Here is a 19,624-nt window from a genome sequence, read left to right as displayed (position 1 = left end):
CCTTTCGTCTTTCCCTCTCCTTCCCTCTTTCCTGATGAGGCAACAGTTTGTTGCGAAAGCTTGAATTTTGTGTGTTTGTTTGTGTTAGTTTGTGTGTCTATCGACCTGCCAGCGCTTTGTTTGGTAAGTCACAGCATCTTTTGTTTTTAGATATATTTTTTCCATGTGGAATTTTCCCTCTATTATATTCATATCATTAATTTTTACATATTTAAGTTGTTATTGGGCATTTCTAAAAATTCTTCTAATGAATAGAATGGATTAGTTAACAAGAAGTTATGAACATTGTCTTTAAATAATTTGTCAGGCTTGATTGACCCATTTTTAGACAATTTGTTATATATTTTAATTGCCATATACTTATGACTATTGTTAGTTTTAGCTAATCTATTTTGTGGCAACAGCAGAGAAGTACACGTTCTTGTATAGTAGCCATGTATTTCATTTGTTACACTTAAATTAGGTAGTTCAGCAAGTATGTAGTTAACACTGTCAAGAATATATAAATTAATTACTGTTAAAATTCTATGTATAATGAACAATGGTTTACAATGTGTTCTATTATCTACCTTAGCCATTACTCTGATTGCTTTCTTCTGGATCACCATAATTTCATTTGTTTTTCTGCTGTTTCCCCAGAGTATTAACCCATACCTTAAAACAGATTGAAAAAAGGCAAAGTACGCTGTCCTTACGTACTCAAATGTCACACAACACATCAGTCTCTTCAACAAATATATAACTCTTGACAACCTAACCACTATGTGATCAACATGAGAGTTCCATGTTAGACTGTTGTCAAGTACAATACCTAAAAACTTTGCCTTTTGTTTTTCTATTTTTGTAGTCTTTGATAGACTGAACCACATATTCTGGGTCTTTTCCTCATTTAATAGCAGACCATTGGCATTAAACCATGATGTTGCATTTTCTTTTGCCAATTTCATATCACTTACAAGGTTATCAAGTACATGGTTTACAGATAGAAAAGTTGTGTCATCTGCATACATGTATGTCTTTACATCTATATTTCCTGGTAAGTCATTTATGTGTACAAGGAAAAGAAGTGGTCCCAGTTTAGATCCCTGTGGCACTCCATGTTGAACCTTGAGTACGTTTGACAGATGACTTCCTGAACTCACCACCTGGTTCCTTTTATTGAGGTATGATTTGATGAGTTTTAAACTTTTATCACATATTCCATAGTACTCAAGTTTAGAGAGCAGAAGTGAGTGGTCAACACAGTCAAAAGCTTTGCTCAGATCACATAAGGTTACCTGTGCGTGCGCATGGTCCTCAAATGCTGCTAGAATGTCTCTGACTAAGAGCTCTATGGCATGTATAGCTGACCTTCCTTTTCTGTAACCAAACTGTGATGCACTTAACATACCATTTAGTTCTAGGTACTCATACATCTGCTTATATATTATGCCTTCAAAGACTTTTCCTAGTACTGGAATTAGTGAAATTGGTCTGTAGTTTGCAGGATCTGATTTGACACCCTTCTTAAAGACTGGAGTTACCTTGGATAGTTTGAGAGGATCAGGGAAAAACCCTTCTATGAGACACAGGTTTATAGAATATGTTAATGGTGCTGCAATGTAATGTATGATTTCTTTCAATAGATTGTTTGACATATTAAAAATATCTGTACTATATGAATTTTTCATTTCTTTGACTATTTTAAGAACTTCATGTTGGCATACCTCTTTGAAGTGTTTCAATGATGATCTGGCCCTATTATGATTTAGGTTTGCTCTCTTCAGATAATCTATACATGTTACATTGGGTTTACTGATCAGCTTTTTGATATCATCAGCACAGCTTACAAAATATTTATTGAATGTATCTGCTGGTATTGGGACTGTCTTGTCCGAAGTTTCTGACTTCACCTTTAACAGTATTAATTACTGACCAGGCTGTTTTGCATTGGTTTTTACTATTTTTTATGAAATTTGTGTTGTATCTTAGTTTCGCCAATTGCAACTCTTTCTTATACAGTTTCTTAGTGATTTTTTCGAGATCCTTAATTTCATTAGAATTGTTTGCTTTGGCAAGGCGCTTCAACAGCAGTAGCTTATTTTTTAGATTCTCCAGTTCTTTGGTGTACCAAAATTTGCCCTTTCTTGTTTTATGGTATTTCTTTTGAACAAGATGGGCTTTTAAAATACCTGTTAAGTAATTGTGGAATGTTTCATAAACTGTTTGGGCACTGGAATCACAGTTTTGAAATAATTTGTCCCAGTTTGTTATCCTCAACTGGTGTGTTAGTTTTATGAGATTGTGTTTTGTTAATATTAAGGTATTAGATTTTGTTAACTTTTGTGCAGCCTTGCTCTCATCCCCTTTTATAAAATGTCTTAACTCAACTGTTAACATGGAGTGGTCTGAGAAAACAAATTCCTTTACATTGGTGGAGTACATATCACGAGCACAGTTGACAAAAGTATTATCCAAGCACGCTTGTAGTCTTGTTGGTTCTGAATTTACATGATGGGAGTTGTGCTGCCTTAGCATATTCAGTAACTTATTTACACTGGGTTTGTTACATGTTACATCAAAGCTTGAGTTAAAGTCTCCCCCCCAATTACAGTTACATACTGTTTCCATTTCGTTATGTAGCAGAGTACACTGTCTAAATTATCTAAAAAAGTTTTATCATCTGAGTCAGGGGAATGGTAGATACATACTATGATAAGTTTCATTATATCACATATGATCCCGGTAATTTCAAAGTGTTTCTCTACACATGCCCAACTAAGGTCTAGTTCTCTACACTCTATTTCATTTGAAATATAGATAACAGTACCACCATTACGGTACTAAGATCTGCAAAAACTGTTTCCATATTTATAACCTTCTGGTACATAGTATTGTATTTGTTCTGGTTTAAGCCAATGTTCTGATAGACATAAGAAAGAATACTTATTCTGTGGCAATGACTCATCCATAATTTCAACTTTATTTTCAAGACCCTGAATGTTTAAAAATAGGATGTTGTTGTGACTTATCTGTGAGTTAGCAGGCTGGTTTTTCACATTTTTATTTTTTTCTTGGCTTGAAACCATAAAAAATTATCACTGAATGACACAGATGTATTTTTCCTTTGGCTCCTCCTTAAGCATTGCTGTGTTGCTGCTCCAGTCGTTGTTGGTTCTGCTACTACTACTGCTGCTGCTGTTGCTGCTTCTGCTGATAATGATGGTGCTGCTGCTGTTTCACTTATTCTGGTGTTTGTTGTTCCATAACTGCTGTGCCTTTCTGTGATTCCTTGATGAAAGTACGGACATTACTGATACAGCATAATTCGGTACATTCGCCCGAAAGGTGAATATACATTTAAATATCACAGAAGAGCTTCTTTATTTAGTTCCCTTGCGAGACACTTGTACCGGTGAAGGTATACTTAGTGGTGTTTGACATGCTGTTACGAAATTGAATCTGTCCTAGAATTGCGGGATTTGTGGGCTGTCTAAAAACCAAACTGAGACCAGGACAGCAATTTCACTCAGTTCATTGTATAATTCATCAAGAGGTGCTCTGTGTTAAGGCTTTGCAATTTGACAGGGTTAAGAATGTCATCATTAGGTCTGTAAATTTTATACAGACTGCAGGTTTGAGACAGTTTCAAGAGTTAATGGATTCACTGGAATATGACTTCAATGATATACCCTATTTTTGTCAGGTAAGATGGCTGAGTAGGGGTAAAACTCTTGAATGTTTCCTACTTTGCTTGAACAGGCAAATCTTTTTATGGAAATGAAAGGAAGGTCGGTTTCTGAGCTTTCTGATCCTCAGTGGGTTGTTATCTTAGCATTTGTTACTGACATAACTAATAATTTCAGTAGTCTCAATACTTCATTGCAGAGAAAAGGTGAGGTAATTGTATCTCTATTTTCTAAAATTTGTGCCGTGGAAATGAAATTGGAGGTATCCAGGGGTCAGTTCCAGGACCACAATTTCACACATTTTCTGAATGTGATGCAATTCACAGCTATAATTAATAATAATCTTGTTGCATCATTTGTTCAGACTCTTGATAATTTTGATGCAACATTCATAAAACAATTCAAGAACTTGATGTCACTTGAGCCAGATTTTTATATCTTGGTACCACCATGCTCGGTGGGTGTCAGAACTGTGTCCTCATAGCTGCAATTAGAACTGATAGATCTGCAATGTGACTGCTTCATCAAGGAGAAGTTTAGAATGGCGAATGACATCGTTCAATTCTATTCTTTCCTTCCACAGGTAGATTTCCTTAACTTCATGTGAAAGCAGCAGTTATAATGTGCATGTTTGGTTCAACTTATTTATGTGAACAACTTTTCTCAGCCTTAAAGCTTTGCAAAGCTAAACATAGATTACAAATAACAGATAACCATCTGAGGGCCATTCTTTGATAGCTCACCAAAAGTAGTATTTGTACGGACATTCCCCTGCTTGCTGCAGTACCTGAGAAATATGTAACATAGAACAGCACACACACATACAAGCCTGAGAGAGGACTCAAACCTGAGCGCTGTCTGGCAGGTCCTGCGGGGACTAGATGGCGACCTGATGAGACTGCCTGGCATAACGTTTGGAGGTGGGGTGCGGGTGGAAAAATGTAGGCAGTGGAAAAGGAGAGGAGCAGGGAAGGGGAAAGGATGGGCGAGTGCATTGACAGAGGGCAGCACACAATGATGGGTGGGGGATGTGAAAAGCGAGGGGGTGAAAGGACAGAGGGGATGGAAACTGCTTGGTGGACTGTTTGAGGACAGTAGGTTACTGTAGGTAACGGCTGGGATAATGTTGGTACTGTAGAATGTGTTCTAAGGATAACTCCCATCTGCACAGTTCAGAAAAACTGGTGTGTGTGTGTGGGAGGGAGGGGGGGGGGGGCAGATCCATATGGCCTGGTTTGTGAAGCAGCCACTGAAATCAAACATATTATATTCAGCTGAATGTTTGTTATAGCAAATTGAACGTCATTCATAACTGCAAAAGTTGTACCTTTTAATATTCTATACTACATTCTTTACTGCATTTTGCTTCAACATACTAGCAAGCTATTCCATTTTCAGTCATTCTTAAACTGTTTATCATTTTGTTGGTTGCCTTTGTTATTGTTCATTTCTTTTGTTTAAAATGAACTATGGAAACACCAGAATGGAATAACAGTAATATGGAAAAGATTGATTGCAGTCATCACATAGAGAAATCATTGAATCACAGACAGGCATAACATAAAAGAATGCTATAAATAATCTTTTATTCACACTATACTCTTGTAATTTTGTACAAATTTGTTAGGAAATTGATAATGAGCATACAAAAATGTGCATTACATACAAAAATATAACAAAAAAACACCAATCCGTCCTGTGGTTTTATGAAATTGCTTCTATTTCTTTTTTCATTCCAGGCAGCTCCTTCAACAAACCCATTTGATGAACCTTCTGCTCCAGGTAACCCATTTGAGGAAGAGACAGAAGACACAAAATCTAGAGACAGTGCACCAGTTAAGCCAAAACTTTCACCTTTCCAGGGCATCATTGGACGCTGTTTTGAACCATATCTGTACATTTATATTGAAAGTATAGACAGGTATGTCACTGGTACTTTATAATTTATTGTACAATATACTTTTACACAATGAGATAGAATTCTCACAGCTTCAGTAGATTTGGAAGCTAAGGGGATCTCACTCTTACTCCTTTGTTCCATTGAAGTGTCATTGAAAGTTTGTATGATTCCCTTTGCTTATTCCTTTCTGCAGAATCATTTCACCACACAGTTTTTGTGCACAATTATAGGATTGATTGCTGTATGGTAAAATCTTTTAATCTCCCCTGATGATTGACACCCACAAACAGTCTGATACAGTTTTTAATATAGTGGGGTATTATAATGCATAGTAACACAATTCTTGTCTGTATGATTCAAGGTCTGGTAGGAAAACTTTACCAACAGTACAACAGTTTACTACTGTGCCCTCAAATGATCATTTCTGTTCTACAATATGGTATGTGCCAGCCACAACTGCCCTACAGTGATTTGGATTTGCATGGTATGGGTCACTGAGATTATTCTTGACTTTCTAGGAGACTTTTCACTGCTAAGAAAAGAAATTTCAAGCTCTGTAGGAGATGTGGGAGATGCTGGTGTAGCAACAAAATATTTTCCAAACAAAAATGTATGCTTAGTTACATTCACCAATTTTTTGCTTACCATTTGAATGGTATTCTCATCATATTAAATATTTTACACCATCTGAGTTCTGTGGGAATGAACATTGTCACACAATATGAACAGATTGATAAAAGCACTAGCATGGTTCAACGATAGGTTAGGGGATCTCACACCTTTGATCCATTGAAGCATCATTGAAAGTTTGTATGATTTCCTTTGCTTATTCCTTTCTGCAGAATCATTTCACCATACAGCTTTTGCGCACAGTTACAGGATTGATTGTTGAAGCATCACTGTGTTGTTTTGTTAATATTGTGGAGAAGGGACATCATGGTTCACATGCAAATTAAGTCCATCTTCACAAAGTTGGTGCAGAAAACTTGGGTTAATATTCCGTGTACATTTGGTGTTTGGAAGGCTTCCTGTTTGACGTGTATTTTACTACCTGTTACAATTTGCTAAATTGTAGCAGAACTCCAGGCTCTATGTTCCCTAAAAGCTGATGACTCCACATTATCCTCCCAGAAGACAAAGGATTTACCATTGTTGTACTTGACCGAAAGGAGTATGTTAATGAAGGTCCATGCCAGTTGTCTGACGCCTCTACGTACAGCGTCTGCCATCAAGGTCGCCATCCTTGTGATTAAAACTGACCTGCAGCCCCTCCTTAAAACCTCAGGCCCCTCACAAGGACTAACACCTCAATCCATAGAACTTCTCACCCCACCCAAACCACACACCCCCACCTTTAACCTTCTTCCCAAGATCCACAAACCAAATCGTTCTGGCCATCCTAAAGTTGCTGGCTTCAAAGCACCCACTGGGCATATATCTGTCTTAGTTTATCAACACCTGCAACCTATAGTACAAAGACTCCCCTCCCACATTAAAGATACCAACCACTTCCTAGATAATCTGAAATCCATGACCGACCCACACCCTCTACACACATCTTCCATGTCACCACCGATGCCACCTCCCTCTATACCAACATTGTGCACGTACATGGTCTGTCTGGTGGTGAACATTTTCTCAGTCAGCACCTACCTGATTCCAAGCCTATGACATCCTTCCTACTCACCTTAATCAGCTTTATACATACCAACAACTACTCCACCTTTGAGGGTCAGACACATAAACAGATTAAGGGTATGGCTATGGGAACCAGGATGGCTCCTTCCTATGCCAACGTTTTCATGGGTCACTTGGAGGGAGCTTTCCTGTGAGCCATAAGTCTTCAGCCCCTGGTTTGGTTTAGATACATTGATGACATCTTTACCATATAGACTCATGTTGAGGCTGACCCGCAAAAATTTCTGGAACCCTGAATACCTTCTCCCAATTAAATTTCACATGGCCCTATTCCGAATCCCATGCCATTTTCCTTGATGTTGATCTCATTCTCACTGAAGGGTAGCTACACACTTCTGTCCACATTAAACCTACCAGCAAATAACAGTACTTACATTTTGACAGTTGCCATCCTTTCCATGTCAAACTTTCCCTCCCATACAACTTTGGCATCCTAGGCAAACTTATTTGTCTGGATGCAGACTCTTTACACCAATACACCACCATTCTCACCTCAGCCTTCACTGCATGTAATTATGCCACCAGTCTTGTTAAAAAGCAGATTTCCCTGGCCATCACATCCAATCCTGGTACTGCTGATCCCTCCATGAAACAGCTTCGGGGCACACCATTCATGAGTCAGTATTATCCTGGTCTCGAATGTGTTAATCAGCTGCTTCGACAGGGCATTGATATCCTAAAATCATGCCTGAAATTAGATCCATTCTGTCTAAATTTTTGCCCACCACACCTAGAATAGCTTTCCGTCACCCTCCCAATCTCCGCAATATTTTTATCAGACCTTGTGATCCTTCTGCAAACATTTCCCTATCCTATGGCTCCTACCCCTGTGATCATCCCCGCTGCAAGACTTGCCCTATGTGCCCTCCTACCACCACCTATAGTAGCCCTGTAACTGGCAAAACATATACTATAAAAGGGAGAGCCACCTGCGAAATGACACGTCCTACACCAGCTATTATGTAAACACTGTTCAGCCTTATACATCGGTATGACTACCAACAAATTATCAATTTGGATGAGTGGGCATAGGCAGAGGGTATATGCTGGCAACTTGGAATATGTTTTTGCAGAGCATGCTCTACAACATGACATTCATGACATTGGCGCCTGTTTCACCACACACACCATCTAGATTCTTACCCCAGACACCAGTTTCTCAGAACTCTGCAGGCGGGAACTAGCACTACAACATGTCCTTGGTTCTCGCGACCCACCTGGCCTAAAATTACGTTAATTTATTCCATCTCAGCTTTTCTTCACTGTAACTACTCTTTGCTTCTCTTGGTTTTAGTTTTCTATATCTATCATTGTCTTTCCTGTCTATTTTTTACCACCCCCTCCCACCTCTGTTATGTACAACGCACATAGCTTTTCACTCTTATTAACTCATGCATGATGTTTTAGTTTTCATCTCTGTCGTGCATATTACCCTGTCTTCCACCTTTAAGCTCTCAGGTTTTCATATCTCAACCAATGCAGTCCTCTCATCGCGTACGGTACGTCTCCCCTGACACGCGGTTTTGGATGACTTTCCTGAAAAATCTACCGCTTATCCTAGACCTCTCAAGTCCTTTTCTTTCACCCTACTTCCTTCCCCTTCAACCTTCTGCCTGAAGAAGTAGCCACTAGCTCCAAAAGCTTACCAATCACAACAGGCTGTTAAGTGTGTGTTCTGCCACTGCTTGGTGAGTAGATTTTTTATTTATCCAACTAAATAATTTTATCAATAATTGAAAATATACATAACATTCCTGTAGCCATGGATTATTTTGAAATTAGCTCTTTCATCTTGTTCAAGTTATAATAAAGCGATCTAATATGTTGAATCTGTAATAGTACCCATTCGGCCTCGTCCAGAGGTAAATCTAAGAACCCACCTCTTTGCCAATGAGTATTATTTCATGCAGCAAAACACCAGTAGTTTGCAGTCTGTCATGACCCAATTTTTTCAGCAAAACTATTACAGACAATTTGTAATGGTGCTACAGATGTGATCCAGAAAATAGCCAACAGTCATGTCTATGAAAGTTACCTGGCTCACTTCACCCAAAAATTTTTATTAGGTAAAATCAAATATGAAGACGATGCTGATCCATCTTCTGACTCCATATGGACCATACATTTAGAATTCATGCCTCAAAAGCAGAAATCAAACCAACAATTATATTTGGAGGTTATGAGAAGGCTGCACAGAAGTTCGGTGTCAAAATATTTGGCTGTGCGGAATTCCGGCAAGTGGTTCCTGCATCATCACAGTGTTCCCACACACGCGGCTCTCAGTGTATGCCAGTTTTTGGCCTCAGTGAAGATTTGACACACATCCCCTATTTGCCTGTTATAACTCAGACTTCTTTCTGTTCCCTAGGATGTGAACTTGAAAGGAGTGCATTTTGCCGATGTGGACAATGTGAAACGCATGTCACAATGGTGTTAGCAAGTATCAAAGAAGAATGACTGTTTGGACAAGTGGGTTAGAGCTTATGGAGAGTACTTTGCAGAAGGTTTAAGTTGTATTTTGGGTCCTCTCTTTTACAAAACTCTGTGTTAAGAAGTTCACTGGTTGTATGTTATATTGACTTAAGCATATGGTGCGGATATATGTATGTGATTTCTATAGGCAGCTACAGATTACAATGTTCCATCTTTGACAACTTGTCATAACAGCAAACAGTACACATTTCGCAGATGACTTGTACTGTTTTTCAAGGTATCATGAACATTGGTGTGTCAGACAGATGTTAATTGTGAAACATGATATGTTTAAATACACATACCTGACATGCTTCACTCACTCAAGATATTCTATTAACTGAAACATTCATTTCCAACTGTTGGTTCCTTATCTCAAAATATTCAGTTTAGGTTACTCTATTGTGTGCTTAGCCCTGTCTGTGAAGATGTGGAACAACCTCTTGCTCCTAAGCCACTGTACAATACGTAGCGGAAGATACTTCATACTGAGTTATCTTATTGCTTTCTGTTTGCATATAGAGCTCAAAAAAATGATTGTGTATATGTTTCCGTACTCAGCCTACGTGAAACTTGAAGTTGTACAAAGTGACACCTCTACCGATTCTGTAAATTATCTCAATAAATTTCTATGTCATTCAAAAGTTGTAAAGTCCTCTTTGACTCATCCAGTATTTTGCCTTCACTAATTCAACAATGTGTTGTTTAGCTTTCCAAATAATCCTATTATCTCATTTTTATGCTGTACATTTACCTGATTTTCTGTTCAGCAAATCATTAGCCTCACTTATTGCTTATTATAGCATTAGTATTATTACATAATATTCATTACATAATATTCATTCTATTCACACCATTGTTTGATTCTATATTCAAGAGCAATCTTATATATGTGTGCAGCTTCTAAAAAGCAATAGGTTTGATAATTTATGAATGAGGGGACATTTCATTTAGCATAAAAATTTAATTTTGCAGTGAACACATAGTGCGTAGTGGGGCAATCACACTGTTGTAGAAATAATTCAAGAGCCAAGATCGCTTGAATACTGTTTACTGGATAACAGGTTTCAACACACTAAAGGTGCCACCATGGGATCTGAATGTAGGTTAACATTTATAAACCATTTCGATATAATGATACACAAGGCAGATCAGCTGATATAAAATCATTGTAGTAGTATTTAAGACTGATGACCATAGATGTTAAGTCCCATAGTGCTCAGAGCCATTTGAACCATTTTGAAGTAGTATTTAAGCGATCTTGGCTTTTGAATTATTTCAAAAATTTAATTTATTGAATACATTAAATAAGGTGATATATAATGGTTTGTCCAACTTGATATCACAGGAATTTGGCTGAACTTATCGAGAGGTTCATTCAAGAAACAAAGGAGCAACAGTCTGATGGGATAAATGATGGCACCGGAAATGCTGTGATGTCATCGTGTGCTGATTTGTTTGTCTTCTACAAAAAGTGCATGGTACAGTGCACACAACTCAGTACTGGAGAGGCCATGCTAGGACTCACAGCCACTTTTCAGAAGTATCTACGAGAATATGCAGTAAAGCTGTTACAGAACAACCTTCCAAAGTATGTATTTATAACTCTGTGTGTGTAACTTGTCATGAGTTTGTCTGCGTTGGCTGAATTGTTCATATCATATATACTAGCTCATTATAAAATTTTTACTGGGCTGTAATACACTCCTGGAAATTGAAATAAGAACACCGTGAATTCATTGTCCCAGGAAGGGGAAACTTTATTGACACATTCCTGGGGTCAGATACATCACATGATCACACTGACAGAACCACAGGCACATAGACACAGGCAACAGAGCATGCACAATGTCGGCACTAGTACAGTGTATATCCACCTTTCGCAGCAATGCAGGCTGCTATTCTCCCATGGAGACGATCGTAGAGATGCTGGATGTAGTCCTGTGGAACGGCTTGCCATGCCATTTCCACCTGGCGCCTCAGTTGGACCAGCGTTCGTGCTGGACGTGCAGACCGCGTGAGACGACGCTTCATCCAGTCCCAAACATGCTCCATGGGGGACAGATCCGGAGATCTTGCTGGCCAGGGTAGTTGACTTACACCTTCTAGAGCACGTTGGGTGGCACGGGATACATGCGGACGTGCATTGTCCTGTTGGAACAGCAAGTTCCCTTGCCGGTCTAGGAATGGTAGAACGATGGGTTCGATGACGGTTTGGATGTACCGTGCACTATTCAGTGTCCCCTCGACGATCACCAGTGGTGTACGGCCAGTGTAGGAGATCGCTCCCCACACCATGATGCCGGGTGTTGGCCCTGTGTGCCTCGGTCGTATGCAGTCCTGATTGTGGCGCTCACCTGCACGGCGCCAAACACGCATACGACCATCATTGGCACCAAGGCAGAAGCGACTCTCATCGCTGAAGACGACACGTCTCCATTCGTCCCTCCATTCACGCCTGTCGCGACACCACTGGAGGCGGGCTGCACGATGTTGGGGCGTGAGCGGAAGACGGCCTAACGGTGTGCGGGACCGTAGCCCAGCTTCATGGAGACGGTTGCGAATGGTCCTTGCCGATACCCCAGGAGCAACAGTGTCCCTAATTTGCTGGGAAGTGGCGGTGCGGTCCCCTATGGCACTGCGTAGGATCCTACGGTCTTGGCGTGCATCCGTGCGTCGCTGCGGTTTGGTCCCAGGTCGACGGGCACGTGCACCTTCCGCCGACCACTGGCGACAACATCAATGTACTGTGGAGACCTCACGCCCCACGTGTTGAGCAATTCGGCGGTACGTCCACCCGGCCTCCCGCATGCCCACTATACGCCCTCGCTCAAAGTCCGTCAACTGCACATACGGTTCACGTCCATGCTGTCGCGGCATGCTACCAGTGTTAAAGACTGCGATGGAGCTCCGTATGCCACAGCAAACTGGCTGACACTGACGGCGGCGGTGCACAAATGCTGCGCAGCTAGCGCCATTCGACGGCCAACACCGCGGTTCCTGGTGTGTCCGCTGTGCCGTGCGTGTGATCTTTGCTTGTACAGCCCTCTCGCAGTGTCCGGAGCAAGTATGGTGGGTCTGACACACCGGTGTCAATGTGTTCTTTTTTCCATTTCCAGGAGTGTATAAATTAGTTATTTTTCATTTTGTGGTCACATCACATGATTTTTTATGACAGAGATGATATTGCATTGAAAAACCTGAAAACAGTTATCTAATTATCCTTTTATGTGATTCATATTTTAAAATTTGCTTTTCTCAAACATTATTTATATCTTCATGTGAAACAAATAATATTTATTCTGCCTCATTTCCCGTATATTTTATTCAGTTCACAAGGGAGCAGTTACAGGGATACATCTGTGTAATATAAATTTCATGTGCCCACTACATGCGATGCAACATTTGAGTAGAGAGCACACATTGGAGAAGCAGTTGCATAGTAAGTATGAGGGACTAAGCACGGACATATTCAGAGTTCAACCAAACAGTTGCAACTTTGTCAGATCTTCAAGCTTTCATGTTAAAAGTAAGCCTACTAACAAGGGGTCCTCAGTGATTGGCTCTCTTCGATTTTCTTTATACGTAGGACCTGAAGACATGAAGTTGTCTGAGCACTGTTAAGTACAAAACATATTGAATGTTGTAACAAAGCTGCAGGAAACTCAGTGCACTAGCATAAAAATCTTGTAATCACAAAAGGCACTGATTTTATCCTCACAGGTTGTAAACTTTTTCCTTTTGTGTGAATTCTGTATTTATTATCAAATGGAATTTTAAGTCAACAGATATTGAGTCAGTCATAACTTTTTAATGAAATGAAGATTTTTATATGTTTAATTACTAATCACATGAAAATATGTGATAAATTAAAATTAATACAAAAATGCGAAAACATCAATGTAAAACTTTTTTATTTCTAGAAATTGAATGGTATTATTGATAGATATATTTTTTCTTTGAACAATAAGGTATTTCATATATCTGTTTCAATTTAACTTTGCTTAATTACTAATTAAAAAATTACTATATTAATTTTACTTAAGAAATGTGATTTAATATTCATTAGTTAACATTTACATTTTATAACAAACAGAAAACTCAAATTAAACAAAAAATTACTTATTGCAAGAATGTGACTTGCAACTTCACAATCACAAGGTTGATGTCCAGATGATGAACCTCAAATTTGTAGGTATGAAGAAAAACTTGTAAGGCCAGTTTGTGAGTTCCTCTTGTTAGATGATTATGTTCTGCAACTACCCGAAGTATGAAAGCCCATGTCTTCTATTGAGGTATGTGAAAATACGCAAGGGCTTTTTCCTCGGTCTCTAGAATAGCTGAAAGTTAAAACAAGAGTCAGTGTTAATCAGAAGTCAAATACAAATACTACATGCAGGGTGTTTCATGTAAGATGTTTTTCCCTGTAACATGCAGAACAATAAGAGAAAGGCATATTCTTTTTAAATAGTTAAACATTACAAACAGTACCCTTTCTACAGTTATGATTTAATTATTTTACAGAGTAACAGCAATAAATCGTAATTTTTTTAAAAAATTAAATATAATTTTTTTGATGTTGTATCATTTAGCTGATGTACCAGGTGTTTCAAAATGAGTATCGGGGTTTTAAGATTTCATACCATTTATTACATTCCCTGTACAGTTATAAATAATACATCAAATTAAAGAGCAATTCTCACAGTTTTTCTTACAGGTGTTGTGTGAGCATCATTCATCACACAGCACACATTGAGTCAATGTGCATGTTCTTCCAAAAAATTGAACAATATGTCTTGAGTAATTCTTGCAACAACTGCTTCAGGCCTATATCTTAGGTCAATTAGATCGGCTGGTATAGGAGGCACATACACATGATAATTTATGAACTACCAAAGGTTAAAATCGCAAGACGTCAGATCAGGTGAAAGTATAGGCCCTGTGAAGCAAGCTCTGCCATCCAGCCCCTAGCAGCCAATCCAGTGATTGGGTGCACCGTCTTTTAACCACTCGCATACTGAGTTATGCCAGTGAGACAGCACGCAATCTTGCTGTCAGATAAAGTTCTATGGTTCAGCTTCTTCCAATTGAGGAAAGAGCTTCATTGAAAGAGAAAGGACCATGAACTTTCTGCTGGGATATGGAACAAAAAACATTCAATTTAGGGGAGTCTCGTTGCAACAATACCATCTCGTGGGGATTTGCAGATCCCAACATGCAAACATTTGTGTGTTCACATTTCCGCTTAAGTGAAATGTCAATTCATCACTGAAGATTACACGATCCAGAAAATCTTCGTTATGCAGCAACATTTCGCTTGCAGAAATGGGATGTAAGCCACAGTCTGTAGACTTTAGAACTTGGAATGACTGCAAACGATAAGGACGCAGTTGTAAGCATTTCCTTAAAAGTGTCCATGCAGATGTCACAGGAATTTCTAATTTATGTCTAACCTTCCAAATCGATTTTTTTTTGTTTGCATAAAAGACTCCTTCAACCATGCAACACATTCTTCAGTCACTTTTTGTTGGCCCATACTCTTCCCTCTGCAAAGACAGCTGGTTTCTTCAAACTGATGATACTGTCTGTGGGTGTAGTTATCATTTGGAGGATTACAGTGCAACTTAAACAGAATGCATGTTGCACTGTAACAATAGATTTGGCCGGCCGAGGTGGCCGAGCGGTTCTAGGCGCTACAGTCTGGAACCGCGGAGCCGCTACGGTCGCAGGTTCGAATCCTGCCTCGGGCATGGATGTGTGTGATGTCCTTAGGTTAGTTAGGTTTAAGTAGTTCTAAGTTCTAGGGGACTGATGACCTCAGAAGTTAAGTCCCATTGTGCTCAGAGCCATTTGAACAATAGATTCAGCAAACTTCAAAACACAAGAAGCTTTCTGTTTCCTGGTCGCCATCATTGCAACTAGCGCTTTCTAACAGAAGACACAGGAAACAGTGCATGCACGTGTGCACAGGTATACAAACAGTATTGTTTGAGTTGTTCTTTAATTTGATGTGTTATTTATAATTGTAAGTAGAATGTAATAAATGCTAGGAAGTCTTAAAAACCTTATATTAATTTTGAAACACGCAGTGTTTAAACCAACTGTGTACAATAATTTAAATCAAATTTCCATCAGTTTTAGTTAGAGAGCTAAAAATAATCAGAGTTTTAGGAGTGGATACAATGTGCTCTGATGGCCATTTAAGTGTAGTGCTTACACAAGTGCTCATTTTCCTGAATGTATAACTCATTGCGCCTTCTGACCCATGTGTGGATGAGATTAAAGTGTAGTGTTTTGGGTTGTGTTAGCTGTGAACTACCTAATGCAGATTTAATTTCATTATTAGTTTCTTCATATAAAGAGTGTACGCTGATTTTGCAACTGAGTCTTACAAGGAAGCCCTTGAGCGCAAGGTCGCAAAAGGCCAGTGACTTTTATGGCATGCAACACTCCACTAATTGTCTACCATGTGACCTCATTATTGGCTGCTAATGGCAACAGGGAAGTATTCAGTGGTGCCTACAGAACGTAGTTGAACTGCTTAATCGACAAGTAACTCACAATAGAGCTAGTTGTGTTGATACAAAGCAGAGCAATTGCAACAATAGACAAAGAAACATTGCATTATACCGGTATCTGCAACAGAAGTTGTGAAAGTTGACATTTCGTCAGAAAGGAACTCAAGGAATTTTGCAGAGTGAGAAAGAAATGGCAGATGAGATATTATCATTTCTGCAAGATGAGTCAGTGAAATGTGTGGTGTCATATATGCTCAACTGTGCAGATAATGTAAACGAGAAGTACATTGATGACGATACATGCTTAACAAGTGAAAGTTATATTGAAACAGGTGTCTAGCCATGTAGTTCATCCTTGTTGGACAGCGAGCCACAAATCCCATCTCCAGTGAAATGTATTGAAGGAAAATTATTGTCCAAGGAGTGGGTACTAAACATAATTATGTATCCACAAGGGGGGGGGGGGGGGATCAGCATTATGACCGTGTAATGCATAAGAAAAACTATGGCTATTCAAGGGAGAGTAAGGTCTTTTTATAAAAACGGGTGTTTGTGAGTTTCAAGGTAACGTAATACAATTTACAGGATGTGCATGATAATGACCTATTATGTTATGCACATCAAACTGCATGCAACATAGATCACAGTGATTTCAAAGGAAGCAGTGCACAACTTCAAACAATTACAGAATTGAAAGACATAAGATCAAGAAATTTCAAATAAATTGTCAACTTGATGAAGCACAGCAAACTCCAGAACAACCTGAAAATTTGTAGATGAGATAAACAAAGTTATCCCATCATTTAGTAAGGGATTTGTTTTCAATTGAAAAGTAAATGCATATGAAATGAACCCTGGAAATTAAAGGTACCAAGAGTGTTACATGAAAATCAACTAATATCAGTGCCTTAATGCATTCATATATAATTGTGCCAACTTTTAATATGGTTGGTAAATTGACTGGAGAGTTATTTATTGTTCTGCAAGAAGGTGGAGGTGCGCTGCCACCTACAATTCTTTCTTGGGTGTGTGATCATCTAGGGCAGTAGGGAATATTTATTTCACATTAACCAAGAGTTGGAAAATGGGCATTAGAGAACTACAGCTATGGTATGAGCACTGCTTTTGGCCAGTAGCTAGTCAAAATAACTTGATTTTGCTTGATTATTGGTCTATGTATAAAAAATCATAATCCTTAAAAAGCAAATTGTCTCTCCTGAAAAGTTTGTGACATTGCAATTCAAACCACCTGGAACCACTGGACAAATTCAACCTCTGGATATTTGTCTTTTCCGTACCTATAAAAAATATTATCACACTATCTGCACCTATGCCTCAAAGGATAGCCAGTTTTACGGCAAGCTCCACGACAGACTTTTTTGTGTTTGGTTGAATCAGTTCTCAACATGCTTCACCTTCGATCTTTGTGGTCACTGTGGCACGCTGTTTTCCATGATATTCGTGGTACGAGTAAATGGTTTGTTTTGAATGTTTCTTGAATATTGATGATGTCCATTTCGTGAAGTGTAACACATAACATCACGTAGAAGGTTGATATCTGCACCTCCTGGGCACTCATTTTCTATTACCCTCCTGACACACATGGTGAGTCATTAGCAGTTAATATTTTTCCTGTCTTAACAGTTAACACAACACTTTCATATGAGCATTACAAAAGATTGAACTTCTTAGCAGTAAGCAAGCTATGAGCAGAGGAATTTCATATTTTATATAACAGATATACATGAACTTGATTCAAGTACTGGGTCATATAATGTATCAAAGGTAATATTCATACAATAACTTACTACTTCTAGAAAATTAGCTTCATAGACAGTGTCATGAAGAACTATAAAAATTATATGGTTGCCCTCATGTTTGTAAAGATAAAACTTACACAGTTGAAGACTTTCCTAAAGATAAGCTCGTGCATCTTCTTAGTTGTTTCATAGCCAAACTTAGCAAAACATGTTTAATTCTGTTTTTGTTTCCTTTTCTTATTCTATCTCCCATTTCACAGGGAAAGGGGGGGGGGGCGTGCATTTGTTTCTGATTTTAGTGAACAGTGGCATTTCTTTCTGCTTCACTGACTTTTGGTACAGAATCATCAGCTGCAAAAGAAAAGTAGTATTCGTTTCTGAACTTGTGCTCACTCTTCACCATCATCTTTCTTTCTAAACATGGTCATTTCTGCTCATGGCTGCCAAATATTTATTGTGGTTGCAATTTCGAATTTTACTCATCTTCAGGTAGAAATCTCAACTGCAAATATCCACATAGGCATTCAAACAGCTGCTAGTACAAACATGCAGGAAGTATGAACAGTAACCAAAGCATAGAGTGCAAAATAATTACAAATTTTGTAAATTAGAGGTGGAGCAGGGAGAAAGGGAAAGAACTGATGGTATCAGCTGCATCGTGACATTGTGCATTATCAGCAGCGACGAGTGAAAATGCGTGCTGGACCAGGATCCAAACCCAGTATCGTCTGCTTAGTAGGCAGCTGCATTAATCTCTGCACCACCCAGACATAGTGCTTATCGCAAATGTATGCATTATCTCAGCATGCTCCCTGGTCGATTCATACTCTCACCTAATGCTACCTGTCAGCTGTCCCCGTCCATGCCCTCCAGACTCGCTAATTTTAGATTCCCGCTGGAGGTTGATCGTAAATGTACATACACACTGAATGATGTGGATTTATTGTCCATTGAGGCAAATCAATTATATAGATGTATGGGTCTTGTAACGAAACTGTACATTTTACTGGTGGGGTGAGAGACTGAGATTGTTGCAAAAATTGACATTAAAAGAGATTATTTGATTTAGACAAGAAATCTTAAAAGTTTGTCGTTACAGTTGTCTTCCATAGACATCAAGAATGCCTGATCATGGGAGTATCTTTTGAAAATTTTGGCCTCCACCACGAAAAGATAACTTTGAGACAAATGCCAATATTTACTGCTACAACAGTTTCCAAACATTACATGTTTAGTAATTAGTTCTGCAGTGGCACATATATAGTTCAGTTCGTTGTTCATACGTATCTTACTTCGGTGTAACTCAGAGTAATCTGCTTTCTGCTGCTGCTGCTGCTGGAGCCGTCGTTGTCCAGGTCCATTTCATTTGCCAATTGGGTCGAGTTATGTGAATTCCATGAAATAATCCAGGTACCAAGTCATTTTATAGTGATTTATTTATGACAAACTGCACCACTTTTCTACATAGTCACAGTACTGTACTAAAACAATTAGATTACTGCACAGATGTGCGATACAATGGTGACGTCTCAAAACTGTCTCCAACTGACCTCCTCTGAGCTTTGTGCTCCTCCTATTTATACATTTTTAATAATGAAGAGAACAAAA

General features: G+C 38.9%; 2 protein-coding genes across 2 annotated transcripts in view; both read left to right on the top strand.

The window, feature by feature from the left end:
• LOC126203065 (39S ribosomal protein L44, mitochondrial) overlaps positions 1 to 19,624 on the top strand; it is a 644,782-nt gene that overhangs the window by 178,165 nt on the left and 446,993 nt on the right. The window lies entirely within an intron of this gene.
• The window catches only part of LOC126203059 (vacuolar protein sorting-associated protein 53 homolog), a 155,659-nt gene that overhangs the window by 83,156 nt on the left and 52,879 nt on the right, over positions 1 to 19,624 (top strand). Inside the window, exons 8-9 of the mRNA XM_049937297.1 lie at positions 5,408 to 5,589; positions 11,087 to 11,329. Coding sequence (XP_049793254.1) covers positions 5,408 to 5,589; positions 11,087 to 11,329 — 425 coding nt within the window. The remainder of the gene's footprint in view (positions 1 to 5,407; positions 5,590 to 11,086; positions 11,330 to 19,624) is intronic.

The sequence above is a fragment of the Schistocerca nitens genome, chromosome 9, assembly GCF_023898315.1.
Source record: "Schistocerca nitens isolate TAMUIC-IGC-003100 chromosome 9, iqSchNite1.1, whole genome shotgun sequence".
Classification (NCBI taxonomy): Eukaryota; Metazoa; Arthropoda; class Insecta; order Orthoptera; family Acrididae; genus Schistocerca; species Schistocerca nitens.
Note: the sequence above shows the minus strand (reverse complement) of the source record. Positions and strands in the feature narration are given on the sequence as shown.